The sequence below is a fragment of the Mustela erminea genome, chromosome 4 (assembly GCF_009829155.1).
Source record: "Mustela erminea isolate mMusErm1 chromosome 4, mMusErm1.Pri, whole genome shotgun sequence".
Lineage (NCBI taxonomy): Eukaryota > Metazoa > Chordata > Mammalia > Carnivora > Mustelidae > Mustela > Mustela erminea.
The window spans coordinates 82,409,842-82,433,449 of record NC_045617.1 but is presented as its reverse complement, the minus strand read 5'-3'; the positions used below and the strand labels follow the sequence as shown (position 1 = coordinate 82,433,449).

Sequence of the window (23,608 nt, the reverse complement as noted above, 5' to 3'; positions counted from 1 at the left end):
AGGGAACCCAATGCAGGGCTGGATCCTAGGACCCTGGGATCCTGACCTGAGCTGCAGGCAGACGCTTACCCACTGAGCCCCCAGGTGTCCCGAATGAGAATTTTATATCAGAAACAGGTATCCTGTGAAAAGACAAAGACCACCAGGTCCAATCTTACCAGCATTTTATATTTCAGCTCAGAGCTGGTTTTCCTGCTGTTAACTTCTTTGTAATAAACCAGGTATGTTGGAGTTGGGCTGGTGATGCCCAGGAGCGAGAGGCTGGTCCTGGCAGGCGGTAATCTGATTGTGAGGCTGGTGTTACTGGCGTTAAGTATAGTCGGCTCTGCTAGATCTGAAGCTAGACGCAGTAATGCTTTATCTAAAATAATAAAAGAAGATTAAGAATATACACACACATAGATAAAAGAGGAAGAGCAGACTTATTTAACATCAAGGATAACAACAACTTTTATTAACCTAGCTGACAAAGTATGATATACTGAAGTATTGGGTATGTTTTTCAGGAAAAGAAGACAAGGTTTTTTTTTTTGTTTTTTGTGTTTTGGGGTCCCCCCCGCCCCCCGACCCCGGCCCCGCATACATTTTGATGTCCTTAAAAGCCTCAGAAAAAGGGAGCACGGTAACTGATATTGCTCAAAATCTCCAGCAGGTGGCGCTAAAGTACACTGAATAATATACATAGTAGCAAAATCAAATTGACCCTTTTTTTACTTTCAAAAAGTATGACAGCATTATATTAATCATGTTTTTAAAATTAATTCCAGTTACAAAAATTCATGCTCGTTTTAGAGCTTTTATTTTTAAGGATGTACAGGTTTATGCGTGTGTTCAATTTCAAACAGATGTTGCACGGACTTACTAAATTTTTTAAGTTTCTCAAAATGAAAAGTGAATTATATAGCTAGTTCTGCCATAGTGCCAGACATACATTCCTAAAAGCCATTGCATCATACAAAACGGCATAATAAAACCCTCAGGGTTTATGGAAGAGATAGAGTTTTAGGCACAGCACTAAAAAAACATGAGTCACAGATTACCAAAAAAGTTAGGAACTTAATAAAAAAAATCTTAGCACACATGTACTCATGATAAATGGCTGACCTACAAAATGCTACAATAAATACAGCACTTTACTTTGAAAAAGTCCTGAAACTTAATGCGGTGCTTTTTGATGGACTGGGAGGTCTAAAATATCCTTCGGGGTGGGGGGCGGACAAAAAGAAGGGAAATGATGGGAATGAGAAGAGAAAGAAGACAGAGAGAATGACAGACAAGGGTTTCCAATGTCTAAAGTTGTCTACCACAGCCCGAGCCATGGATACACATGGAGCTAAATTATGATCCAGGGCAAACAGCAATCTTAGCATGCACCAATCCCAACCATTTGGAGTAATGCTGAGCATAACAAATGGCTTTGGGTGCTCAGCCTGGAGAAGACAGTCTGAGACTTTTCTGACCCTAAACTGGGAGAACATGCTGATTACGAGTACAATCTTATTACCTGGAAAAGGCTGCAGAACTGAACTGTAAGCCAAGATATGCTTACTCCTTTGGACCTTCACCTGAGAGAGGATGGCCCCATTGCTTTTCTTTGCTTGGTGAATCTGCGTGCTGTCCTTTGCTGAGGAGATCCAGTAAAGAAATTCCCCATCCACAGTTAAGCTTTCCAGTGTTCTTCCTGCTCATGAAAAACATAGAATAAAGAACACAAAGAACAAAATATACATAACATATGTTTCTACTCTACACAGTACGTGAAATACTTTTTCTGTATTGTAATCACTAAGTTTTGAATCTTTCTATCATTTCAGTGTGGAAAAAAATGCCACCTTTATTTTATGTTGTGAAGCTAAAGATTTTATAGATATTTTCTCAATTTAGCTCCATCCTAAGTCAATAAGGTAAATACTATTATTGTTAGCCTCATTTTGTAGAAGTGGAAACTGAAGCTTTGAGGAGTTAAATAATCTCCTCAAGGCCACAAAGTTAGTAAAGTTGAGAGCCAAGATTTACAACTTAACTTGTGTGACTCCACATCAAACAATGCCTATTAGAAGAGAGATGTTAGATGATAGACCCAGGGCTCAGTGTCTTGCTCAATATTTTTTACCAATGATTAGGAATTAACGCAAAGTAAAAATGCTTATCAAATTTGTACATGATACATGATTCTTACTGACACTAATAGGTTTACTCACTGACTTAAGATTTGAAAATATAACAAAATCAGGAAATAGGTTGAAATAGGAATAGGAAATAGGAATAAATGTGACAACCTAAATTCAAGCTTAAAATCAATTCTATAAATAACAAATGAAAGAAATCTGGCTTAATAATAGTTAACATGAAAAAGGCTATGGGTTTTTCAAATGGCAGGCAACCCAAAGATGTAAGGTCACTTTTAGCTCTAATAAAAGAAGACGGGGGCAGTCAGAAGCTCCCTGCACTAACCAGATCACAATGAGAGTATAGGGAGTTGTTATGGAGGTGACATTTAAGAATATATCAAGCAACCGGAGTGAAACCTCAGGAGGGTGACCAGGGCAAAGAAAGATCTAGAAGCCACATCATGTGAGGAGTAGTTCAAGATACATGAATTTTTCTTCCAATTTACTGTCATGAGCTATGACAGTAGATTCTTTATAAAGTTAGGGGTCAGAACTCAGACCAGTGAATGGGAAAAATGAGGACAAAACTTTGGCTAAATATAGCAGGGAAATCTGATAAAAAGAATTATTCCAAAAAGTTTTAAAACTTCCTTATAAAGAAATAGATTTTTTTTTTTTTTTTATAAGAAGGAGCTCAAACAAGGCTGTTTTCATAGAGGGGATTGCTTCCAACATCATGCCAGATAAAGGATCTCTAAAGTCATTCCAATTTTCTAATTTTAGGGTTATAAACTTCAATTATGGATTCCTGCAAGATTAACCGGTTCTATACCTATAAGATAATGGCCCACTAAATAATTCTTGTGTATTAGACGATAGATTAGATTAGATGTGTATTATTCTGACAATTGTTTAAATGGCAAGGAAGACTTTAGTTAAGACTATTGTAATATTATAATATATTGGAGGAGAGAGATGTGCTCAACTTCACATACAACAAGGTCAGCTGGGGATGCAGATCCAACTAGCAGAGTGAGGGGATCAGTGGATAGAAAATTTCTAAAAGGAGACAGCAAGGATAGAAAAATTCTTGCTAAACTGGCTTATTGTGATTTTTGCTAAAGGCAAGCCTAGACCATCACGGGTGGGGAGTAAAGAACGAGATCAAATACCAGGTGTGGAGGATTATCTCTAAACTGATTTGGAAGGGTTCTTGCTAAAAGTAGAGTCAGCAATGACAAGCATGGAAGACCAATGTCAAGGTCTAGTTGAGGAAGGGCTCAGAGGAACCCAATGTTTGATCAAGAAAGAGTCTTTGTCACAGATTGAACAGAAACAAGTAAGTCTCCTAATAAGAGAAGTTCAAAACATTATCTCCAAAACCCATTCAAAGTATATTGGAATTGTTTTTCAAAGGCTTTAGGTAACATATCAACAAAACCATATGTGCAATTATAACGCAGACACACATACACACACTCATTTGCAATTTCAAAACTTCACTATATAGACCAGTAATGTTCGATAGCACTTTTGATGACAGAAATATTTTATTTCTACTCTGCCCAACACAATAACCATGTGTTTTTGAGCACTTACAATGTGGCTCATGTGACTGCAGAATTAAATTTTTAATTTCAGTTAATTTTAGTTATTTTGAACTTAAATCACATATGACTGGTGGTTACTACATTGGACAGTGAGGAGTAGACTCTTAAGACTATATGAGAGTAGGGGCGCCTGGGTGACTCGGTTGGGTACGAGTCCAACTCTTGATTTCAGCTCAGGTCATGACCCCAGGGTCATGAAACCCAGCCCAGAGTAGGGCTCCAGGCTGAGTGCAGAAGTCTGCTTGTCCCTCCCCCTCACTTCCCCATTTTCCCATCCTCTCTCTGCTCATGCACATTCTCTTTCTCTCTCTCTCTCCCTCTCTCTCTCCATGAAATAAATAAATTTAAAAAAATAATAATATATGAGTGTATCTAGAGTGCGTTTTTTTCCTATTGCAGTTGCTCCTAATTAGAAGACCTCCAAATCCCTTCAGACATTTAAGTATTTCCTCCACATGCACTGCATTTCAACAAATAGACCTGTCAAGTACTGACCAACTAATGCTGAAGGTGGAGACAATGGGACCCTCCCGACAGAAGTAAAGTGGGGTGCTGATAATAAGATCATCGATACTATAGTCAGGCCTAGCTTCAAACCCCAGCTCCTCCACTAATCATGGCCCTCTGGACAAGTATCTTAGTCTTCCTCGGCCTCAGTTTCCTCATCCATAAAATGAGGACACTAACACCTACTTCATCAAGGTGCTTTGAAAATTAAATGAGGTAATACATTTGGGAGCTTGCTTAGACTATATAGTTAAGCTCAAAAAATTGTAGCTCTACTGTTAATTATACAATAACTTCAACAACAACAGCACAAGAAACCCACGGATCCAGAAAATTTTGTGAATATCTATATACAATTTTCCTGGAAACAACTTGACTTATATTCTGCAGACACAGCTGGCATTGTCCAGAGCAAATACCACGTGTATTTTCTTTTGCATATATTCTTTTTAATGGAACAGGAGGGACCGCAATTACAAATGAGCATCTAAGCACACACATGGATGTCTTACCAAGCAGAGTGGGCACCAGGACAACTTGCCAACACCGACATCCTTCCAGATCCACGGCCCAGATCTCTCGCCCTTTGACAAAGTATATCTGTGGTTTCTTCAGGTCAGAGGTATCAATCGTCATTGTTCCACTAAACTCAAATTGAGTAATACCGCAAACACACTGTCCCCTTCCATTTGAATGGTTTGTGGCTATAGGTGGAAGAATGCGATTCAAGGTCTGGTTGATAATACTGTAGTAGAACAGCTCAGAGCCAAAATCGGAAACTTCTGTCCAATACAGGCGACTATAGGGGGAAGAAAAAGACCCTCCAACTTAATGAATAAAACATATCATTGTGAATGCTAGTTTCCAGTGAGGACCAATCATTCCTAACAAACAGAGAGACAAATACAGCATTTGGAGAGAACATGTTTAAGTGTCCAATAACCTTCTGAGATAGAATTGGCCACAAGTGATTTAGTTGATAGCATTTTCCCATGACTTCTCAATAACTATGTTTACAACTAAAGCCTTGGACTAAAATGACCTTGAGGTGCTATGTGCAATGCTTTGGTTTCCTGTTGGTAATTACCATAACTTTAGGTTAGCCAAATTGTCAGTATGCGTTAAATTTACAAATTTATGGTTCTGGGCTCATAACTTATGTGTAGAATTACTTAGTATGAATTAATACAGCTAGTCAAGAACCCTAAGTATCTTATTTTCCCATCAATGACTTCTAACATTAAACCAAAGATATTACATTAAATGTCTATTTCATCAAGCAGAAACAGATAGTCACACTTTACATACCTTAAAAGAGGATATACAGAAAAAGAGACTATTGTTGAATTTCTACTGCAAATTTTCAGCTTTCTGGGGTATTTCACCTTATGTTCAAGATCAACATCAAATATTTGCATTCCATTTTGTGATGCTTTTTGCACAAAGTAGAGATGCCTTGAAATCCAGTCAATTGTAATAATTGTGATATCAAAAACCAGTGTACCTCGGAAAATCTTAATAATAGGTAGAAACACACAGCCAAGGAGATAGTGGTCATTATTTTTGTTTTCAAATTTGAGGACTTTTCTGCAATCTACCATATTACTTATTTACTGCACTTCTTTATAATCCAAAATCTCAATAGTTCTGGACTGTGTATCATTGTATCATTGGTCTTCTTCCCACATTGTATTCTTTCTCTTGATTAATTTCAACTACCATGACTTAAACTATAATTCATATACCAGTGCTACAAGAACAGTAGCAAAAGCCCTCACTGAGTTACTGATTCAAACTGAATACTGAACATCTCCATATGAATGATCCCAGGAAATAGTATTCATCACTTCACCCCCAAAACCTTCTTTTCTCCTGCATACTATATTTTTATGGATTTCCAACACTCACCTGAGGAGCAATTCTGACAAATGTGATGCATTCATGACTTCCTCCTATCATGACTGCCCATTGTGAATAAATTCCATTTAAAATATGTCCCAAAGTTGTTCTCTCCTTTCTCGTCTCACTGCCTCTCATTTCCTGCCTGCCATTTCCTGTCTGGGTTTCTGTAATGGCCTCCTAGTTGTCTAAGACATAACCTCTAACTCATTATTGACATCACTAGCAGAGAGGTCTTTCTCTAACATAATTTGATCATGTGAATGACTCACTAAGTTTCTTTAATGGCTTGATGTAGTCTTCAGGATTGGCACCGACACCTTAGCACCGTAGAAGAGGCCCATTATATTGAGGGTCCTGTCTACTTCTCCAGCTTTCCAACCTGTCCTTCACTCACCCTCACCCCCATCTCCATTCCAAGCTCACTCCATTTACAGTCTCCTAAACATGGTATGGTTCTGTTGTTTCCCTGTCTTTACACTTACTACCTCCTCAGCTTTTCCCACCTTCACCTGGATCATCTTCTTGGTACCCAGCATGTCTTTCCATTATACCACCACCTCTCCAACCTGCACTGATCACCCATTTTCTGTCATACCACCAATCCTACCCTCAGCCTGGTATGATGCTATCTTCTGTCTGCCTGCTGTATTCAGTGAATGCCACCACATTCCCAGCATTGTGCTCAGGCCTCCCCTAGATTATCTCATTTAATCTTCACAGGAGCCATATGACCAGATACCACATAATCAGTCGTTAAGTTACTTGCTGATGGCCAGATCTAGTAAGTGGTGAAGCCAGTTAAATTCTAAATTTCAGATCCCAAAGTTCACACATGAATTATTATACACTACTATCCTGTTAGTGTTAGACTCATACCAGACTGAATTTGTTCAAGGACTGTGATTTTTTTTCCCCCCTCTATCCCAGGAACTAACACAGTGCCTTAAACCAAATAGCTATTTGCAAGATTAATTCTGAATGACATTTGCCCAAAATCTAATCTCTGTTTATCTGAGGCTAAATAATTAGACAAATCTGTCTTTATCAACCATTCTAATCTTAATGGCTCAACCACTGACCAGCCTTTTTAATTATAGGGTAGTGTGGTATGCAAATTATCCATGTCTTTCCTTCCAGAATAGTTTACATAGTGAGATACCTCAGAAGTGGACCTGTTGTGCATGTTCAGAAGGTAAAGTGAGTCTCCTTGAACATAATACCCCATTCCGTCATCAGCTGTGTAGCCCATGCTACGGATGTCTCTTTCTGTTGAAAATGTCCATACAATTTGATTTTGATCCATATCTAATAAAACTATCTTGCTGTCAAAAAGAGTTATAAGGTATGGAAATGGGTTGATTTCTGAAAACAAGAAATAAAACACTTAGAATATGTATAGGGGAAAAAAATCTTTGGTTTGGCAAAATATCTCTCTTTTTTTTTAAAGATTTTATTTTTATTTATTTGACAGAGAGAGATCACAAGTAGATGGAGAGGCAGGCAGAGAGAGAGAGAGAGAGAAGCAGGCTCCCTGCTGAGCAGAGAGCCCGATGCGCGACTCGATCCCAGGACCCTGAGATCATGACCTGAGCTGAAGGCAGCGGCTTAACCCACTGAGCCACCCAGGCACCCCAGTTTGGCAAAATCTCTTGATTCATGAGCAGACTATTCTGAAATCCACGAGTCTCCTCTGGGGTCGTCTACTGTTCCAGTCTTGGTCAACACTGCCCAGGCAACCTATGCTTAGGCTTATTTAAACATGTTCTTAGATGATAAAAATTGATTATTTGACTGTAACTTCAGCTCAGAGACAGTATTCATAACCTGAGCATACCCAGGGTCAAGAATGTTGTTAAAACACTAGCTGTTTTTTGCACAGGTGTTTGGTAATAAATACCTGCTGTTTTAGACTTTACTATGTCAGAAAATGATCCAGGTCCTTTAGATGTGAAGACTCGAACCTAAAGAAAGAAAAAGATACCAAGAAAATGGCATTCAATGGTGTCCTCAATGATAATAATTCCATTCTGAAACTGATAGATTATTGAAGTTTTCACTTCATAATTCTGATTATGAATAATCTTTTTTCAAGTTTTTATTTAAATTCCAGTTAGTTCGAGATAAACCATGAGAGACTGTGGACTCTGAGAAACAAACTGAGGGTGTTGGAGGAGAGGGGGAGTGGGGGGTTGGGTGAGCCTGGTGGTGGGTACTAAGGAGGGCACAGATTGCATTAGGCATTGGATGTGGTGCATAAACAATGAATCTTGGAACACTGAAAAATAAAATTAAATTAAAATAGAAATAAATAAATAATATAAAATAAATTCCAGATAGTTAACGTACAGTGTAATATCAGTTTCAGGAGTAGAATTTAGTGACCCATCACTTACATACAACACCCAGAGCTCATCACGATTGTCCTCCTTAGTGCCCATTACCCATTTAGCCCATTGCCAACCACCTCCCCTCCAGCAACCCTCAGTCTGTCCTCTACAGTTAAGCGTTTCTAATGGTTTGCCTCCCTCTCCTTTTCTTCCCTTTTCCCCTATGTTTGTGTGTTGTGTTCTTAAATTCCACATGAGTGAAATCGTATAGCATTTTTCTTTTTCTGACTGAATAGTTTCAAATAGTTACTTCCATTCAAGTATAAAGCAATAAATCACTAAGAGGTAAATATTGCCTCACATTCATGCTGGTGGTTTGTTTTTTATTGTTGTTGATCTTTGTGTCTAAAAAAGTATGAAGTAGGGGCACCTGGGTGGCTCAATGGGTTAAGTTTCTGCTTTCAGCCCAGGTCATGATCTCAGGGTCATGGGATCAAGCCCCGCATGGGGCTCTCTCCTCCCCAGGGAGCCTGCCCCCATCTCTCCCTGCCTGCTGCCTCTGCCTACTTGCGGTCTCTCTCTCTCTCTCTCTGTCAAATAAATAAAATCTTAAAAAAAAAAAAAGTATGGAGTAATTGCACAAATCTCCACTGCAAAAGATCTGAATTTCTAAGAAAAGTTTTAGCTATTTTCAAAATTTTCTGTAGAACATTTAACAGAAACAAAACTATGCATATTATGGTAAATTTCCACTTACTGTGAAATAAACAACTAGAAGCTTTAAATAACGAAATTTACTATACTTTTAAAAAAGGAGATTTAGAAAAGGAAAATAATAAGAAAATAATAATAATAAATAGAATAAATATAAATATAAATAAATAATAAAAATAACAATTAAAACTTACATTTGAAAATAAATTGTGCATCTCAAACAACTTTTACATACATTATCTCTTTCAATCCTCACAACTACTAAGAGCAGAAACCGGACAAAATCTCAGTCAAACCTAAATAACTCATCCACAATGACACATGCAAAAACTGACAAAAATACCAAGTCTTCTGAGGGCTGTATAGTTTCCTCCCACTGTGCCGCCCTGCATCCTAGTACCAAAGTTTTTTAAAAACAGTTTTTATTACATGTCTTTTCTTGTGTAGTGAATTACTTCCACTTCTAAACCTTGCATATGCACAATAGCCTGTAAAGAAAACTGATGTCCATAATGATGGACCCAAAGGGAAGATCCTCAAGTGCCCTTTCAATCAACAAACATTAGGTTTTTTTATATATTTCTAGTATTAAATATATTTTACCATATTATACACACTACTCTCTGTATATGTGTGTGTGTGTATGATGCTACATACATATACCAAGCCATCTTCACTTTTGCACAAGGCCATGTTAAATGAAACTCGTGCATACCCATGCATATTACTTTGCGTGGTTTTGGGGTGGCTGAGATCTGAAGCTCTATGTAACAGACAGATACACTTAACCAGGATATTTCTTCAACCAGAACATACATAAATCTTAACCAGTAGGAATGTGTGTTATCTTTAACTTTTACGTACAACTTTTTTGATTTATCTATGAAGGCCTAATATGTTAACAAAATAATTATTAAATTAGGACTTTACAAAAAGAAACTAGATCCTCAGGAAGCTCAGATCTCTAAAACATTTCCCAAAGCATTATGTTCCCTGAGAAGTAATGGAAAATGGCTCTAAATATGTACAACATTGTCACCAACTTTCTATTTAATGAAGATATGAAAATCATCAAGCTGTCTACTGTAAGTAGAAAGCTATCTCATATGAGAGTTAAAAGACAAAAATGAGGTGGGGGTAGCTTTTTATTCTTGGCTCCTATTCTCTCTCACTTTCTCCTCTATCAGCAGCCAAACAGTAACTTTGAGATGTCAACCACCTAGACCCTTAGTTTTTATTTCCATGGGTAGCTCCAAGTTGGGACATCCAGAGGACCCACAATAGTGAATTGTCTGTTGGAAAGGACTCTAGAAGTTGGACTATAGCACACCACTTCCTAGCCACACAGCATTAGTAACTCACTGATACACCCAGGGACCTGGATTTTTCTTCACAGACCATAAGAGGATCAAATGAGATAAGGAATATAAAAGTTATCTACTGTGGTCCATGGCCTATAGTGATCACAGAAAAAATAATGGTCTGTTCTGAATCTGAAAGCCAGAAAGCTGTCAGGATGTCCTTTACCCTAGCTGTCCCCTCTCCCCTCTGTGTCCTCATTACCCACTTGACTTCCATGATCATAGTGGACCCCAAATTATTGACAGAGAGGCCGAATTCCTAACTTAGTCCTTTAATCAATCCTAAGACCCTCATTTCCCTGTTTTTATTCATACCTGGAAGGCAACAGTGTACCCAGGACTCATGCCTTCAAGCTGAAAAGACATCTTCGAGGGAGTTGTGTTGACAGCGATCCAGTCTTCAAATGTTTCATTTGTGTCTGTCTGGTTGGATATTTGATAGAAAATTTCAAATCTTGTTAACACACCATTTTCATGCTTAGGCTTATTCCATCGAAATTCTACCACAACTTCATTCAGGTTATGGTATTTTCCAGTTGGTAATACAAATATCCTGGGGTTCTGTGGTGCTGACGGAACTGCAAAGCAGAGACACAGATAAGGTAGACAAGAATGAAAGGTTGACTTTTTACCATTCATGGTGAGCGTGTGGAGAAGCTTAGTAATAAGTACTTCTCATTCCGGACCACTGGAGTGCATCTATCTTGTTCTTAAAGATCTTCAGGAGAGAATATTCCAAAGATTTCTTCACGAACCTATCCTGATATTTCATCAAATCTTTCTTATCTTCAACCCAAATCCCTCTTGCCAGCACTTAGGTCCATCTTTCCCATCTGCGCCTCATCACCCTCATCTGGAGGGTGGCTGATTCTCCTTATAAAATACAATATGTACTCTCATCTTGACACAGTGATTCAGCTGGTGGTGGAAATGGCAGTCACAGGAAGCAAGGCCGGAACTCGGTCCAGCCTTTAGCCAGTTCAGGATGTAACATGAAGTATATGACGGATCCAGGCACTCTCACCTTGAATCCTCTCCGGCAGCAGGGAGTAGCCCCCAAGAATACGGTTTGGGGTTACCATTAATCCTAGAATCAAACCAAGAAATTTAGTCTCTCCCATTCCTTCAGTGAATTTATCTTCCTCTTAATCAAAAGAAATTCCTCTGCCTGATGTCTATGTCATTTCATCCAAGATGCCTGTCTTCTGTCTTCTGAGTCCTCTACAAGGTCCCCTTCCACTCTCCACTCCAATCACGTCACTTCTCAATGTTTGACACTCACATCATTCTGAAGTCTCCAGGCCTGCTTACACTGTGCTCACATGGATACATTTTCTTGCACCATCTCGCAGAGCCCAGCTAGAATTCCTCCTCCCCAAAGGCCTTCGGTGACCATACCAGTCCATGAGCACCGTGCTCTCCTTCTTAGGAGATGGTATAGATGAAGCTCGATACAGATGAAGCTTTCCATCTTGTCTATTTGCTCTGTGCCATTGTAACTCAATTTTCACAGTCTCATTTCTATTATCATTGGAAGCTGTGTTTATCTCAACTGTGTTACGTGCTCCATCAGAGAAAGTATCTTTTCTTATTCCTTGTTAAATCCCCTCAAATCTAGGGGAACCTGGGTGGCTCAGTGGGTTAAGGCCTCTGCCTTCAGCTTGGGTCGTGGTCTCGGGGTCCTGGGATCGAGCCCCACATCTGGCTCTCTCTGGTCAGCAGGGAGCCTACTTCCCCCTCTCTCTCTGCCTGCCTCTCTGCCTATTTGTGATCTCTGTCTGTCAGATAAGTAAATAAAATCTTTAAAAAGAAGAAAAATCACATATCACACTCTTTAAAAAAAATCCCCTCAAATCTAGTATAAGACTGGCACACAGTAAGTGCTTAATAAATATTTGTCAATTTGAATAATTTCCCAACTATACTATAAATTTCCTGAAGGCAAAGGCCAGATCTTTTCATTTCTTTTTTTTTTTATTTTGTTGTCCCCAACATCCAGCAGAATGTTGATGACCCTAGCCCGCTGTGCATCCCCTGACAGATGCAGATAAAGCCATTTCCATAGAAGAATTCGACCAAAGCTGATATCCCAAGACAATCTCAAAGAGAGCATACCTGGATCCAAATGCTAACTGCTCCAGAACCTGCCCAGGCTCCACTATGTTCCTGTTATGAGACTTATGGATAAATATCATTGAAAGAATCTTAGCAGTTAAAAAACCACAGTGGTGGGGCACCTGAGTGGGTCAGTGGGTTGGGCCTCTGCCTTCGGCTCAGGTCATGGTCTTGGGATCCTGGGATTGAGCCCTACATCAGGCTCTCTGCTTGGCAGAAAACCTGGTTCCCCTTCTCTCTCTGCCTGTCTTTGCCTACTTGTGATCTCTGTCAAATAAATAAATAAAATCTTTTTAAAAAAACAAACCACAGTGGTGAATGGATGTCTATGCTTACTGAGCTCTCACTGCCTGCCAGGTCCTGCTAATAAGCTGATATTAAATAAATCAATAAGATACTATCATTGACCACATTTGCAGAAATGACCAAAAGGAGATTTGATCAGACTACAGCAAAAAGTCTGGACTAAGTCCCAGCCCTGCCACTTAACTAGCTATTTAACATTGGGGAGCCACTGGGATTCTGGTTTCTCATTTGCATAAATGAGATAATAATACCTGTCCTGCCTTTCTCAGAGCAGGGTGAGGGTCAAACAAAAGGATAAAATGATGTTTCTGACACATAATAGGTATGCAACAAATGTTTAATAAAGGAGTGATACATATAAATGTGCTTTGCATATTTTATAGCAATACACATATAAAGATATGACTAGTATTCTTTTTAAAATATATACCAAAGAGAAACATTTAATTTAGACAAATCAGTTATTCATCTTTGGAAGACTCTAAGCTACCATCCATGAGAACTTCTACCAGCAAGCCTGCCTTCCATGAAACTGTCTCTGCTGTTATATGCCCATTTTCCTTATCAGGTGTTTCACAAATTTCCTGAAATTTCTGCATCAGATATATTATGATAAACAAGTAAAAAAGTCTTTAAGAAATCTTTGATATGTGCTTTTGGAATAATTTATTCAGATTTATTTTAATGGTGTTATTCTAATCTCCAAAGTCATTAAAAGGTCTTTTTTTTTTTAATTAGTAGCTATTTATTCTAGGTCATAGAAAGTGAGGTTCTGCCTTTTGTAAAAGAGATTTTGACCCATGTACCTGTTTCTGGTGCTCGAAGTGACAAAGATGTTTTGGGGCCTTTTCCCCAGTATGTATAAGGAGTGACAGAGAGATTAAAGAAGGCATAAGGCTCCAGACCTTCCACAGTAAATACAGGTGAAAGCTGTTGTTCACTAGCCAGGAACTAAAATATAAGGAAAAAAAAAAAAAAAACACCACATTATTTTCTTAGTGAGAGAATCATAAAATCCTTTATTCCTAATTAACTAAAATCCCCAAACTCTGGTTCACATGTAAAGTCAAAACCTGCAATTTTGGAAATGCTAATGTTGGTCAGTTCCATGTGGTTCCACACAGACCAGTTAAAACGTATCTAACAAACCAGCTGTTACCACTAACCCCAAAATGGTCAGAGACTGGCTATAAACAAGGGCTCTCAGGAAAAATAACCAAATGTATGGGAACAACAAAGGAAATAGACGGGCTTGGCTAAATGGAAGAAGCACAAATCAGCGCAGGCAGGGCTGATGCAGATGGTACAGACTGCTTAAGAACTGGAAGCTACTAGAACCCACACTATACCTTAGACAGAGAACTGAATTCCACACTGTAGAAAATTACACCCCAATCCACTGCTGGGGGAGCATTCCACAAGATTTGGAAACTTGAAGCATTCCCTTCGATCCTAAATGAAGACTCTTGAACAGAATCTGGGATAACCTTGGGGGTAATAGAAAAGTTGCCTATGGGATGAAAGAAAGAATAGAGGGGAAAAGAATTTCAGATTCTCAATCATCATAGAAAACATGGAAAAATAATGGAAGTTACTAATAATTGGTACCAAAATGAAATTTCCTTTCCTTTAATATATCCTGAGAATTTTCTTTATCTGTTACATGCTGCAAATTTGGTTAAGAGTGAATTGACCAATGGAAACTACTACAGCCTTTTTCTTTTTAAGACAATTTTTGGGCACCTAGGTGGCTCGGTTGGTTGAGCAACTGCCTTCGGCTCAGGTCATGATCCCAGAGTCCCAGGATCAAGTCCTGAGTAAGGCTCCCGGGTCCATGGGGAGTCTGCTTCTCCCTCTGTCCTTCTCCCCTCTCATGCTCTCTTTCACTGTCTTTTTCTCAAATAAATAAATCAAATCTTTTTTTAAAAAAAGACATAATTCTTAAGAAAAAGAATCCCAACCTAAACATTTATTTAATAAAAAATTTGGAGGAGAGTGGGTAAGCAGGAATAAAATCTTGTACCTGGCAGAGGCTTGAGGGAACTCTGAATAATTGTGAACTGATTAAATGGGGCTGGTTCCAAAACCGAGACACTGGCTCTCTGACCTATTTCTTGAGCTGTGATAATCTTAAAGCCATTGATCCAGAAGAGGCGACCACTATAGTACATCAGTGTGTTCTGGGAAATTTCCGAGGTACTCCAGGCTGCAAATTCTGTGATGTTGGTCTCCCCAGAGCTGCGAAGACATGACACCAATTAGCATGTGTACCTAAAGTGAAGGGGAAGGTTTGGTACATGCCTTACTGGAGAGAATATGTGTTTGTGAGAGTGTGTGTTTTGTGTATACAAAAGCAAAAAGGAAATACTTTGCAACAATAATCATTGCTATCTTTAGTTCCATAGAAAATTGATTTTTTTTGCATTTTTGTTCAAGTACACCTAAAGCAAATTTTCTAGGACTTTTCTTCTTGACGTGATATTGCAATGGCAAGAGGATGCACAGGTTTTAACAAATACTTTCAATTCTTGGAAGTACCCTCTATATTGACTGCTTTTTCCTCATTGTGCCGTGCCTTCTTCCTATAGTTGGTTAGTCGCCTTCCTTATTTGCCATTCATCTTCTAGCATGTTTGTTCCTTCACTTTATACTATTCACAATTATTCTTCAGTGATACTCATTAAGCTCTTCAGCTTATTCAAAATGCTCCTTTTCAGACTGGGGGATTCAAGTTAACAGACTATTACTTAAACTGATTTTACAGTTTTTTTCCTCAATGACAGAATTTTACAATTTTTATTTTAAAAATCTGCTTGGTGATTTCTCAAATTACTCTGGTTGCCTAGTACTCAATAAATAAAAACTATCTCAGTGATGTTTAGCCTTTCAATGACTTTTTTTTCTTTTAATGATTTTTCTAAAGCCTTTTTAGCATTGACATGCCCTTCTTTAGAAAGTATTAAAGTATGGTGTTTAAAATTAAAATACATACAAATTTTGATCTGTAAATTTCACAATACCTCCCTGACAAAACTGAAACTACCTAAGGGGACCATAACTGGAAATTGGGAACCTTATAAAGAAGTATATTCACAAGGACTATTTTCATTATCCTTTTTCTAGTAAGATACTCTATTTATACCTACACAGTTATGAAAACAGTATCTGATTCGTTTTTTGGACTTTCAACCACTAGTCTAATTTTATACCTTGTTATTTCTATTTCTCATTAGAACTTTCCAGCAACCTTGTGTAATACATAAAACCAAACTCCAAATGGAAGGAACCTCACCAAGTGGGATGTATGTGGTCTGAAGAGGCTAGCCTCCTCTGGACCACCCAGAGAGCTGCTACAGCCTGTATCCTGTGAACTCATTTGTGTTAGTTTTGCTCACCAGGTTCTTTGTTTCAACATTCCCAAAATAATCCCCAGGACAGATTTCCCCGTTGGGTGAGACTGGATACCCCTCAGTTGCTACTGGCTTAGATTGCCCCTCATATCCAGCTGATGTCTCCTCCCCTGTAAAAATCTCCTGAGCTAACCAGGAAATTCTTGACCTCCAATGTTCACAGCACAATGTAGCAAAACCTCTTCACTTTCAGGAGGTCAGTATGGGGCTTCCTTCCACCTGAAATTTTAAACCCTTCGGTCTTCAGCAATAAGTGAAGCTGGATTTAAATCAAGGCTCAACAGGAAAGTCATAAAAAGACAGATTCTTCCATGATACTATGAAGTTGTGTATGGAGGTCAGCGGAGGCTAGTAGGCTGAAGGTTCATTCATTCACTCATCCATGCAACAAATGATCTGTGCCTAGTTCTCTGTTAGTCACCAGGAATGCAGTGGTAAATAAAACAAATACAATCCCCGCCCTCACAGCATGCACAGGCTAGCAGAAAAGGCAGTCTGGTAGAAGATGAGCAAACAACAGCCCTGCTGAACAGCACTGTAAGAAGAAAGGTGGAGTGGGTTCCTGAACAAGGATACCTACTAGGGTCTGGTCAGAAAAAGTGTTTCTTAAAGAACAATATTTAAACTGATCCATGCAGATGAAATACCAGTTAACCAAAGGAACTGAAGCTGGGAACGTATCAGGCAGAGGGAACAGCAAGGGCGTTGGCTCCTTTGGAGTAACGTAATCAGTCCTGACATAACTAAATACATCTGAACTTTTGATAGGGGCACCTTCTTGAACTTCCAAGTCAGATATGTTGTTATACTTGTAACTGATTCATTCTTTTATAAACTGAAGGGAATGGACGGACATAGAAGAGGGAAGCACGATTTCGAGAGTAGCTCCACTAAGGTTGTTGAGTTCAGAATATACTGAGTCGCAGCCAACAGTTCATCTCATCTTTACTACAAGCCAGAGCTGTGACTGCCCAGCGTACTAGCTACAAACCACATGTGACTACTGAATACTGAATATGACTGAGGAACTGAATTTTTTGTGTTATTTAATTTCAATTAATTTAGGTTAAGTTTTAAAACTAATATTTGACTCATATATTATGAATCATATGTTTGATTTATTAGAAAAAATTTAAGTATTTGAAAAACGGGCATATAAACCAACTTTTTAAACTGTAAATTTTATAAAATCTCAACACAGATCAAGTATTTCCTATGAGAACTTAATGTACAAGCTGAGATGTGCTGTATATGTAAAATACACTCTGGATATTCAAGAACTAATATGAATTAATAATTTACCTGTATCTTTTTACTTTTTTCAATGAGTCAACCAGGAAATTTACAGTTACATATGTGGTTCACTTTATATTTTTATTAGTGATGAGCTAAACTAAAGAAAAGGAACTTAAAATGTTGAAGAAGGAATCTAGGCTATATATAAGAAAAAACTCTTTACTTGTAAGATGTTCTGGAATCCCTCTCTTTCTGTACAACTTTTATTTCCTGATATGATAAAAAAGGCAAGACTTATTTGGAGGGCAAAAGTGCCTATCCATGGCCAAGCACTGCTGTACTTGATTGTGAAAGCATACACAGAAACATTATTAACCTTTAGATGAGGAAATGTATTTTTAAAGGAGAAACCTCTTTTCTCTACCTGTTCAATGATATCAATTCTCTGGACGCTCCAGGAGCTGGGCTCTCATCAAACACCAGCTAACCAGTCCTCCAGGATGTACAGACACAGAATGAATCATAATCCTTCAGGACACTATCATTTTAAATATATTATCTTAGATTCTTTTGGCAATCAGATTACCAGTACCTTACATTTCCAAGGAAAGGAACAACCAGTTTTCTGTGGCTCACAGGCAGGAAAAAAGCCAAAGCTGTATGCCATAGTAGATATGAAAAACTTGGTTACTCAGATTGTTGTGTATTTGCTTATATACACTATATGTTTGTATACATATTCAGATGTGTATATTCCTTTTTCATTGTCTCTATGATTATGAGTTTTTCCAGTAACCAAAAAAATGAATCTTTTAATCTAAAAGTAGTCTTGTCATTGTCTTCATGTAGCAGGAGTTCTTTGCCTTTTTAAGATTAGGCTCCCTGAAAATTGATGAAAAGTATGGATTCTCAAATTCAGAGTACTCATACACATCCAGAAGCCCTCCAAACTCCCTGGGATCCAAGAACCCAATATTAGAAAACTCTACCCTAGAGCAGGTACATGCAAAAGAATGAAACTGGACCACTTTCTTACACCATACACAAATTCACAATAGATTAAAGACCTAAATGTGAGACATAAAACCATAAAAATCCTAGAAAAGAGCACAAGCAGTAATTTCTCTGACATTGGCCATAGCAACATTTTTCTAGATATGGCTCCTGAGGCGAGGGAAATAAAAGCAAAAATAAATTATTGGGAGGGAGTCAAGATGGCGGAGAAGTAGCAGGCTGAGACTACTTCAGCTAGCAGGAGATCAGCTAGATAGCTTATCTAAAGATTGCAAACACCTGCAAATCCATCAGCAGATCGAAGAGAAGAAGAACAGCAATTCTGGAAACAGAAAAACAACCACTTTCTGAAAGGTAGGACTGGCGGAGAAGTGAATCCAAAGCGACGGAAAGATAGACCCTGGGGGGAGGGGCCAGCTCCTGGCAAGCGGTGGAGCAACAGAGCACAAAATCAGGACTTTTAAAACTCTGTTCCACTGAAGGACATTGCTCCAGAGGCTAAACCTGGGCGAAGCCCACTCGGGATCAGCGTGGCCTCAGGTCCTGCAGGGTCACAGAAGGATCGGGGGTGTTTGAGTGTCACAGAGCTTGCGGGTATTGGAACAGGAAGCCGGCTACAGAGACAGAGCCAACAGTAAGCTCGCAGCTCGGGGTTACCTTGAACCAGCCACAGGCTCAGTGAGCTCGGATCGCAGCCGGAGGTCAGGCAGACGGGAGTAACTGGGCGCTGTTTTCTGAGGGCACACTGAGGAGTGGGGCCCCGGGCTCTCGGCTCCTCCGGCCGGAGACCAGGAGGCCGCCATTTGTATTCCCGTCCTCCTGAACTCTACGGAAAGCGCTCAGGGAACAAAAGCTCCTGAAAGTAAACCCGAGTGGATTACTCAGCCCGGTCCCTGGTAAGGGCTGTGCAATTCCGCCTGGGGCAAAGACACTTGAGAATCACTACAACAGGCCCCTCCCCCAGAAGATCAACAAGAAATCCAGCCAAGACCAAGTTCACCTACCAAGGAGTGCAGTTTCAATACCAAGGAGAGCAGCAGAATTCCAGAGGAGGAGAAAGCAAAGCACGGAACTCATGGCTTTCTCCCTGTGATTTTTTTTAGTCTTGCAGTTAATTTAATTTTTTTCTTTTTCATTTTTTTTTACTCGCCTTCAGGTAAAATTTCTTTTTTAACTTTTACCCTTTTCTTTTTTAACGTTTTTTAACTAGTTTATCTAATATATATATATTTTTTCTTTTTTATATTTTTCTTTATTCGTTTTCTTTTTTTTAATTCTTTTCTTTTCTTTTTTTTCTTTTTTCTTTTTTTTTCTTTCTTCCTTTTTGAACCTCTTTTTATCCCCTTTCTCCCCCCTCACGATTTGGGATCTCTTCTAATTTGGTTAAAGCATATTTTCCTGGGGTTGTGGCCACCCTTTTAGTATTTTACTTGCTCCTTCATATACTCTTATCTGGACAAAATGACAAGACGGAAAAATTCAACACAAAAAAAAGAACAAGAGGCAGTACCGAAGGCTAGGGACCTAATCAATACAGACATTGGTAATATGTCAGATCTAGAGTTCAGAATGACAATTCTCAAGGTTCTAGCCGGGCTCGAAAAAGGCATGGAAGATATTAGAGAAACCCTCTCGAGAGATATAAAAGCCCTTTCTGGAGAAATAAAAGAACTAAAATCTAACCAAGTTGAAATCAAAAAAGCTATTAATGAGGTGCAATCAAAAATGGAGGCTCTCACTGCTAGGATAAATGAGGCAGAAGAAAGAATTAGTGATATAGAAGACCAAATGACAGAGAATAAAGAAGCTGAGCAAAAGAGGGACAAACAGCTACTGGACCACGAGGGGAGAATTCGAGAGATAAGTGACACCATAAGACGAAACAACATTAGAATAATTGGGATTCCAGAAGAAGAAGAAAGAAGGAGGGGAGCAGAAGGTATACTGGAGAGAATTGTTGGGGAGAATTTCCCCAATATGGCAAAGGAAATGAGCATCAAAATTCAGGAGGTTCAGAGAACGCCCCTCAAAATCAATAAGAATAGGCCCACACCCCATCACCTAATAATAAAATTTACAAGTCTCAGTGACAAAGAGAAAATCCTGAAAGCAGCCCGGGAAAAGAAGTCTGTAACATACAATGGTAAAAATATTAGATTGGCAGCTGACTTATCCACAGAGACCTGGCAGGCCAGAAAGAGCTGGCATGATATTTTCAGAGCACTAAACGAGAAAAACATGCAGCCAAGAATACTATATCCAGCTAGGCTATCATTGAAAATAGAAGGAGAGATTAAAAGCTTCCAGGACAAACAAAAACTGAAAGAATTTGCAAACACCAAACCAGCTCTACAGGAAATATTGAAAGGGGTCCTCTAAGCAAAGAGAGAGCCTACAAGTGATAGATCAGAAAGGAACAGAGACCATATACAGTAACAGTCACCTTACAGGCAATACAATGGCACTAAATTCATATCTCTCAATAGTTACCCTGAATGTTAATGGGCTAAATGCCCCTGTCAAAAGACACAGGGTATCAGAATGGATAAAAAAACAAAACCCATCTATATGTTGCCTCCAAGAAACTCATTTTAAGCCCGAAGACACCTCCAGAATTAAGGTGAGGGGGTGGAAAAGAATTTACCATGCTAATGGACATCAGAAGAAAGCAGGAGTGGCAATCCTTATATCAGATCAATTAGATTTTAAGCCAAAGACTATAATAAGAGATGAGGAAGGACACTATATCATACTCAAAGGGTCTGTCCAACAAGAAGATCTAACAATTTTAAATATCTATGCCCCCAACGTGGGAGCAGCCAACTATATAAACCAATTAATAACAAAATCAAAGAAACACATAAACAATAATACAATAATAGTAGGGGACTTTAACACTCCCCTCACTGAAATGGACAGGTCATCCAAGCAAAAGATCAGCAAGGAAATAAAGGCCTTAAACGACACACTGGACCAGATGGACATCACAGATATATTCAGAACATTTCATCCCAAAGCAACAGAATACACATTCTTCTCTAGTGCACATGGAACATTCTCCAGAATAGATCACATCCTCGGTCCTAAAGCAGGACTCAACCGGTATCAAAAGATTGGGATCATTCCCTGTATATTTTCAGACCACAATGCTCTAAAGCTAGAACTCAACCACAAAAGGAAGTTTGAAAAGAACCCAAATACATGGAGACTAAACAGCATCCTTCTAAAGAATGAATGGGTCAACCGGGAAATTAAAGAAGAATTGAAAAAAATCATGGAAACAAATGATAATGAAAATACAACGATTCAAAATCTGTGGGACACAACAAAGGCAGTCCTGAGAGGAAAATATATAGCGGTACAAGCCTTTCTCAAGAAACAAGAAAGGTCTCAGGTACACAACCTAACCCTACACCTAAAGGAGCTGGAGAAAGAACAAGAAAGAAACCCTAAGCCAAGCAGGAGAAGAGAAATCATAAAGATCAGAGCAGAAATCAATGAAATAGAAACCAAAAAGACAATAGAGCAAATCAACGAAACCAGGAGCTGGTTCTTTGAAAGAATTAATAAAATTGATAAACCCCTGGCCAGACTTATCAAAAAGAAAAGAGAAAGGACCCAAATAAATAAAATCATGAATGAAAGAGGAGAGATCACAACTAACACCAAAGAAATACAAACTATTATAAGAACATACTATGAGCAACTCTACGCCAATAAATTTGACAATCTGGAAGAAATGGATGCATTCCTATAAACATATAAACTACCACAACTGAACCAGGAAGAAGTAGAAAGCCTGAACAGATCCATAACCAGTAAGGAGATTGAAACAGTCATCAAAAATCTCCAAACAAACAAAAGCCCAGGGCCAGACGGCTTCCCTGGGGGAATTCTACCAAACATTTAAAGAAGAACTAATTCCTATTCTCCTGAAACTGTTCCAAAAAATAGAAATGGAAGGAAAACTTCCAAACTCATTTTATGAGGCCAGCATCACCTTGATCCCAAAACCAGACAAGGATCCCATCAAAAAAGAGAGCTATAGACCAATATCCTTGATGAACACAGATGCGAAAATTCTCACCAAAATACTAGCCAATAGGATTCAACAGTACATTAAAAGGATTATTCACCACGACCAAGTGGCATTTATTCCAGGGCTGCAAGTTCGGTTCAACATCCGCAAGTCAGTCAATGTGATACAACACATCAATAAAAGAAAGAACAAGAACCATATGATACTCTCAATAGATGCTGAAAAAGCATTTGACAAAGTACAGCATCCCTTCCTGATCAAAACTCTTCAAAGTGTAGGGATAGAGGGCACATACCTCTATATCATCAAAGCCATCTATGAAAAACCCACCGCAAATATCATTCTCAATGGAGAAAAACTGAAAGCTTTTCCGCTAAGGTCAGGAACACGACAGGGATGTCCATTATCACCACTGCTATTCAACATAGTACTAGAGGTCCTAGCCTCAGCAACCAGACAACAAAAGGAAATTAAAGGCATACAAATGGGCAAAGAAGAAGTCAAATTATCACTCTTCACAGATGATATGATACTATATGTGGAAAACCCAAAAGACTCCACTCCAAAACTGCTAGAACTTGTACAGGAATTCAGTAAAGTGTCAGGATATAAAATCAATGCACGGAAATCAGTTGCATTTCTCTACACCAAGAACAAGACAGAAGAAAGAGAAATTAAGGAGTCAATCCTATTTACAATTGCACCCCAAACCATAAGATATCTAGGAATAAACCTAACCAAAGAGGCACAGAATCTATACTCAGAAAACTATAAAGTACTCATGAAAGAAATTGAGGAAGACACAAAGAAATGGAAAAATGTTCCATGCTCCTGGATTGGAAGAATAAATATTGTGAAAATGTCTATGCTACCTAAAGCAATCTACACATTTAATGCAATTCCTATCAAAGTACCATCCATCTTTTTCAAAGAAATGGAACAAACAATTCTAAAAT

At 38.7% G+C, this 23,608-nt stretch overlaps 1 protein-coding gene across 4 annotated transcripts in view; it reads right to left on the bottom strand.

Moving 5' to 3' along the window:
- ROS1 (ROS proto-oncogene 1, receptor tyrosine kinase) overlaps nucleotides 1-23,608 on the bottom strand; it is a 145,714-nt gene that overhangs the window by 44,828 nt on the left and 77,278 nt on the right. For all 4 annotated transcript variants that reach the window (XM_032339707.1, XM_032339708.1, XM_032339706.1 and 1 more), the window contains 10 exons: nucleotides 14,977-15,191; nucleotides 14,303-14,463; nucleotides 13,760-13,904; nucleotides 10,848-11,110; nucleotides 8,028-8,091; nucleotides 7,290-7,492; nucleotides 5,537-5,742; nucleotides 4,741-5,027; nucleotides 1,505-1,681; nucleotides 159-361 (listed from right to left, as the gene is read on the bottom strand). In XM_032339707.1, coding sequence (XP_032195598.1) covers nucleotides 159-361; nucleotides 1,505-1,681; nucleotides 4,741-5,027; nucleotides 5,537-5,742; nucleotides 7,290-7,492; nucleotides 8,028-8,091; nucleotides 10,848-11,110; nucleotides 13,760-13,904; nucleotides 14,303-14,463; nucleotides 14,977-15,191 — 1,924 coding nt within the window. The remainder of the gene's footprint in view (nucleotides 1-158; nucleotides 362-1,504; nucleotides 1,682-4,740; nucleotides 5,028-5,536; nucleotides 5,743-7,289; nucleotides 7,493-8,027; nucleotides 8,092-10,847; nucleotides 11,111-13,759; nucleotides 13,905-14,302; nucleotides 14,464-14,976; nucleotides 15,192-23,608) is intronic.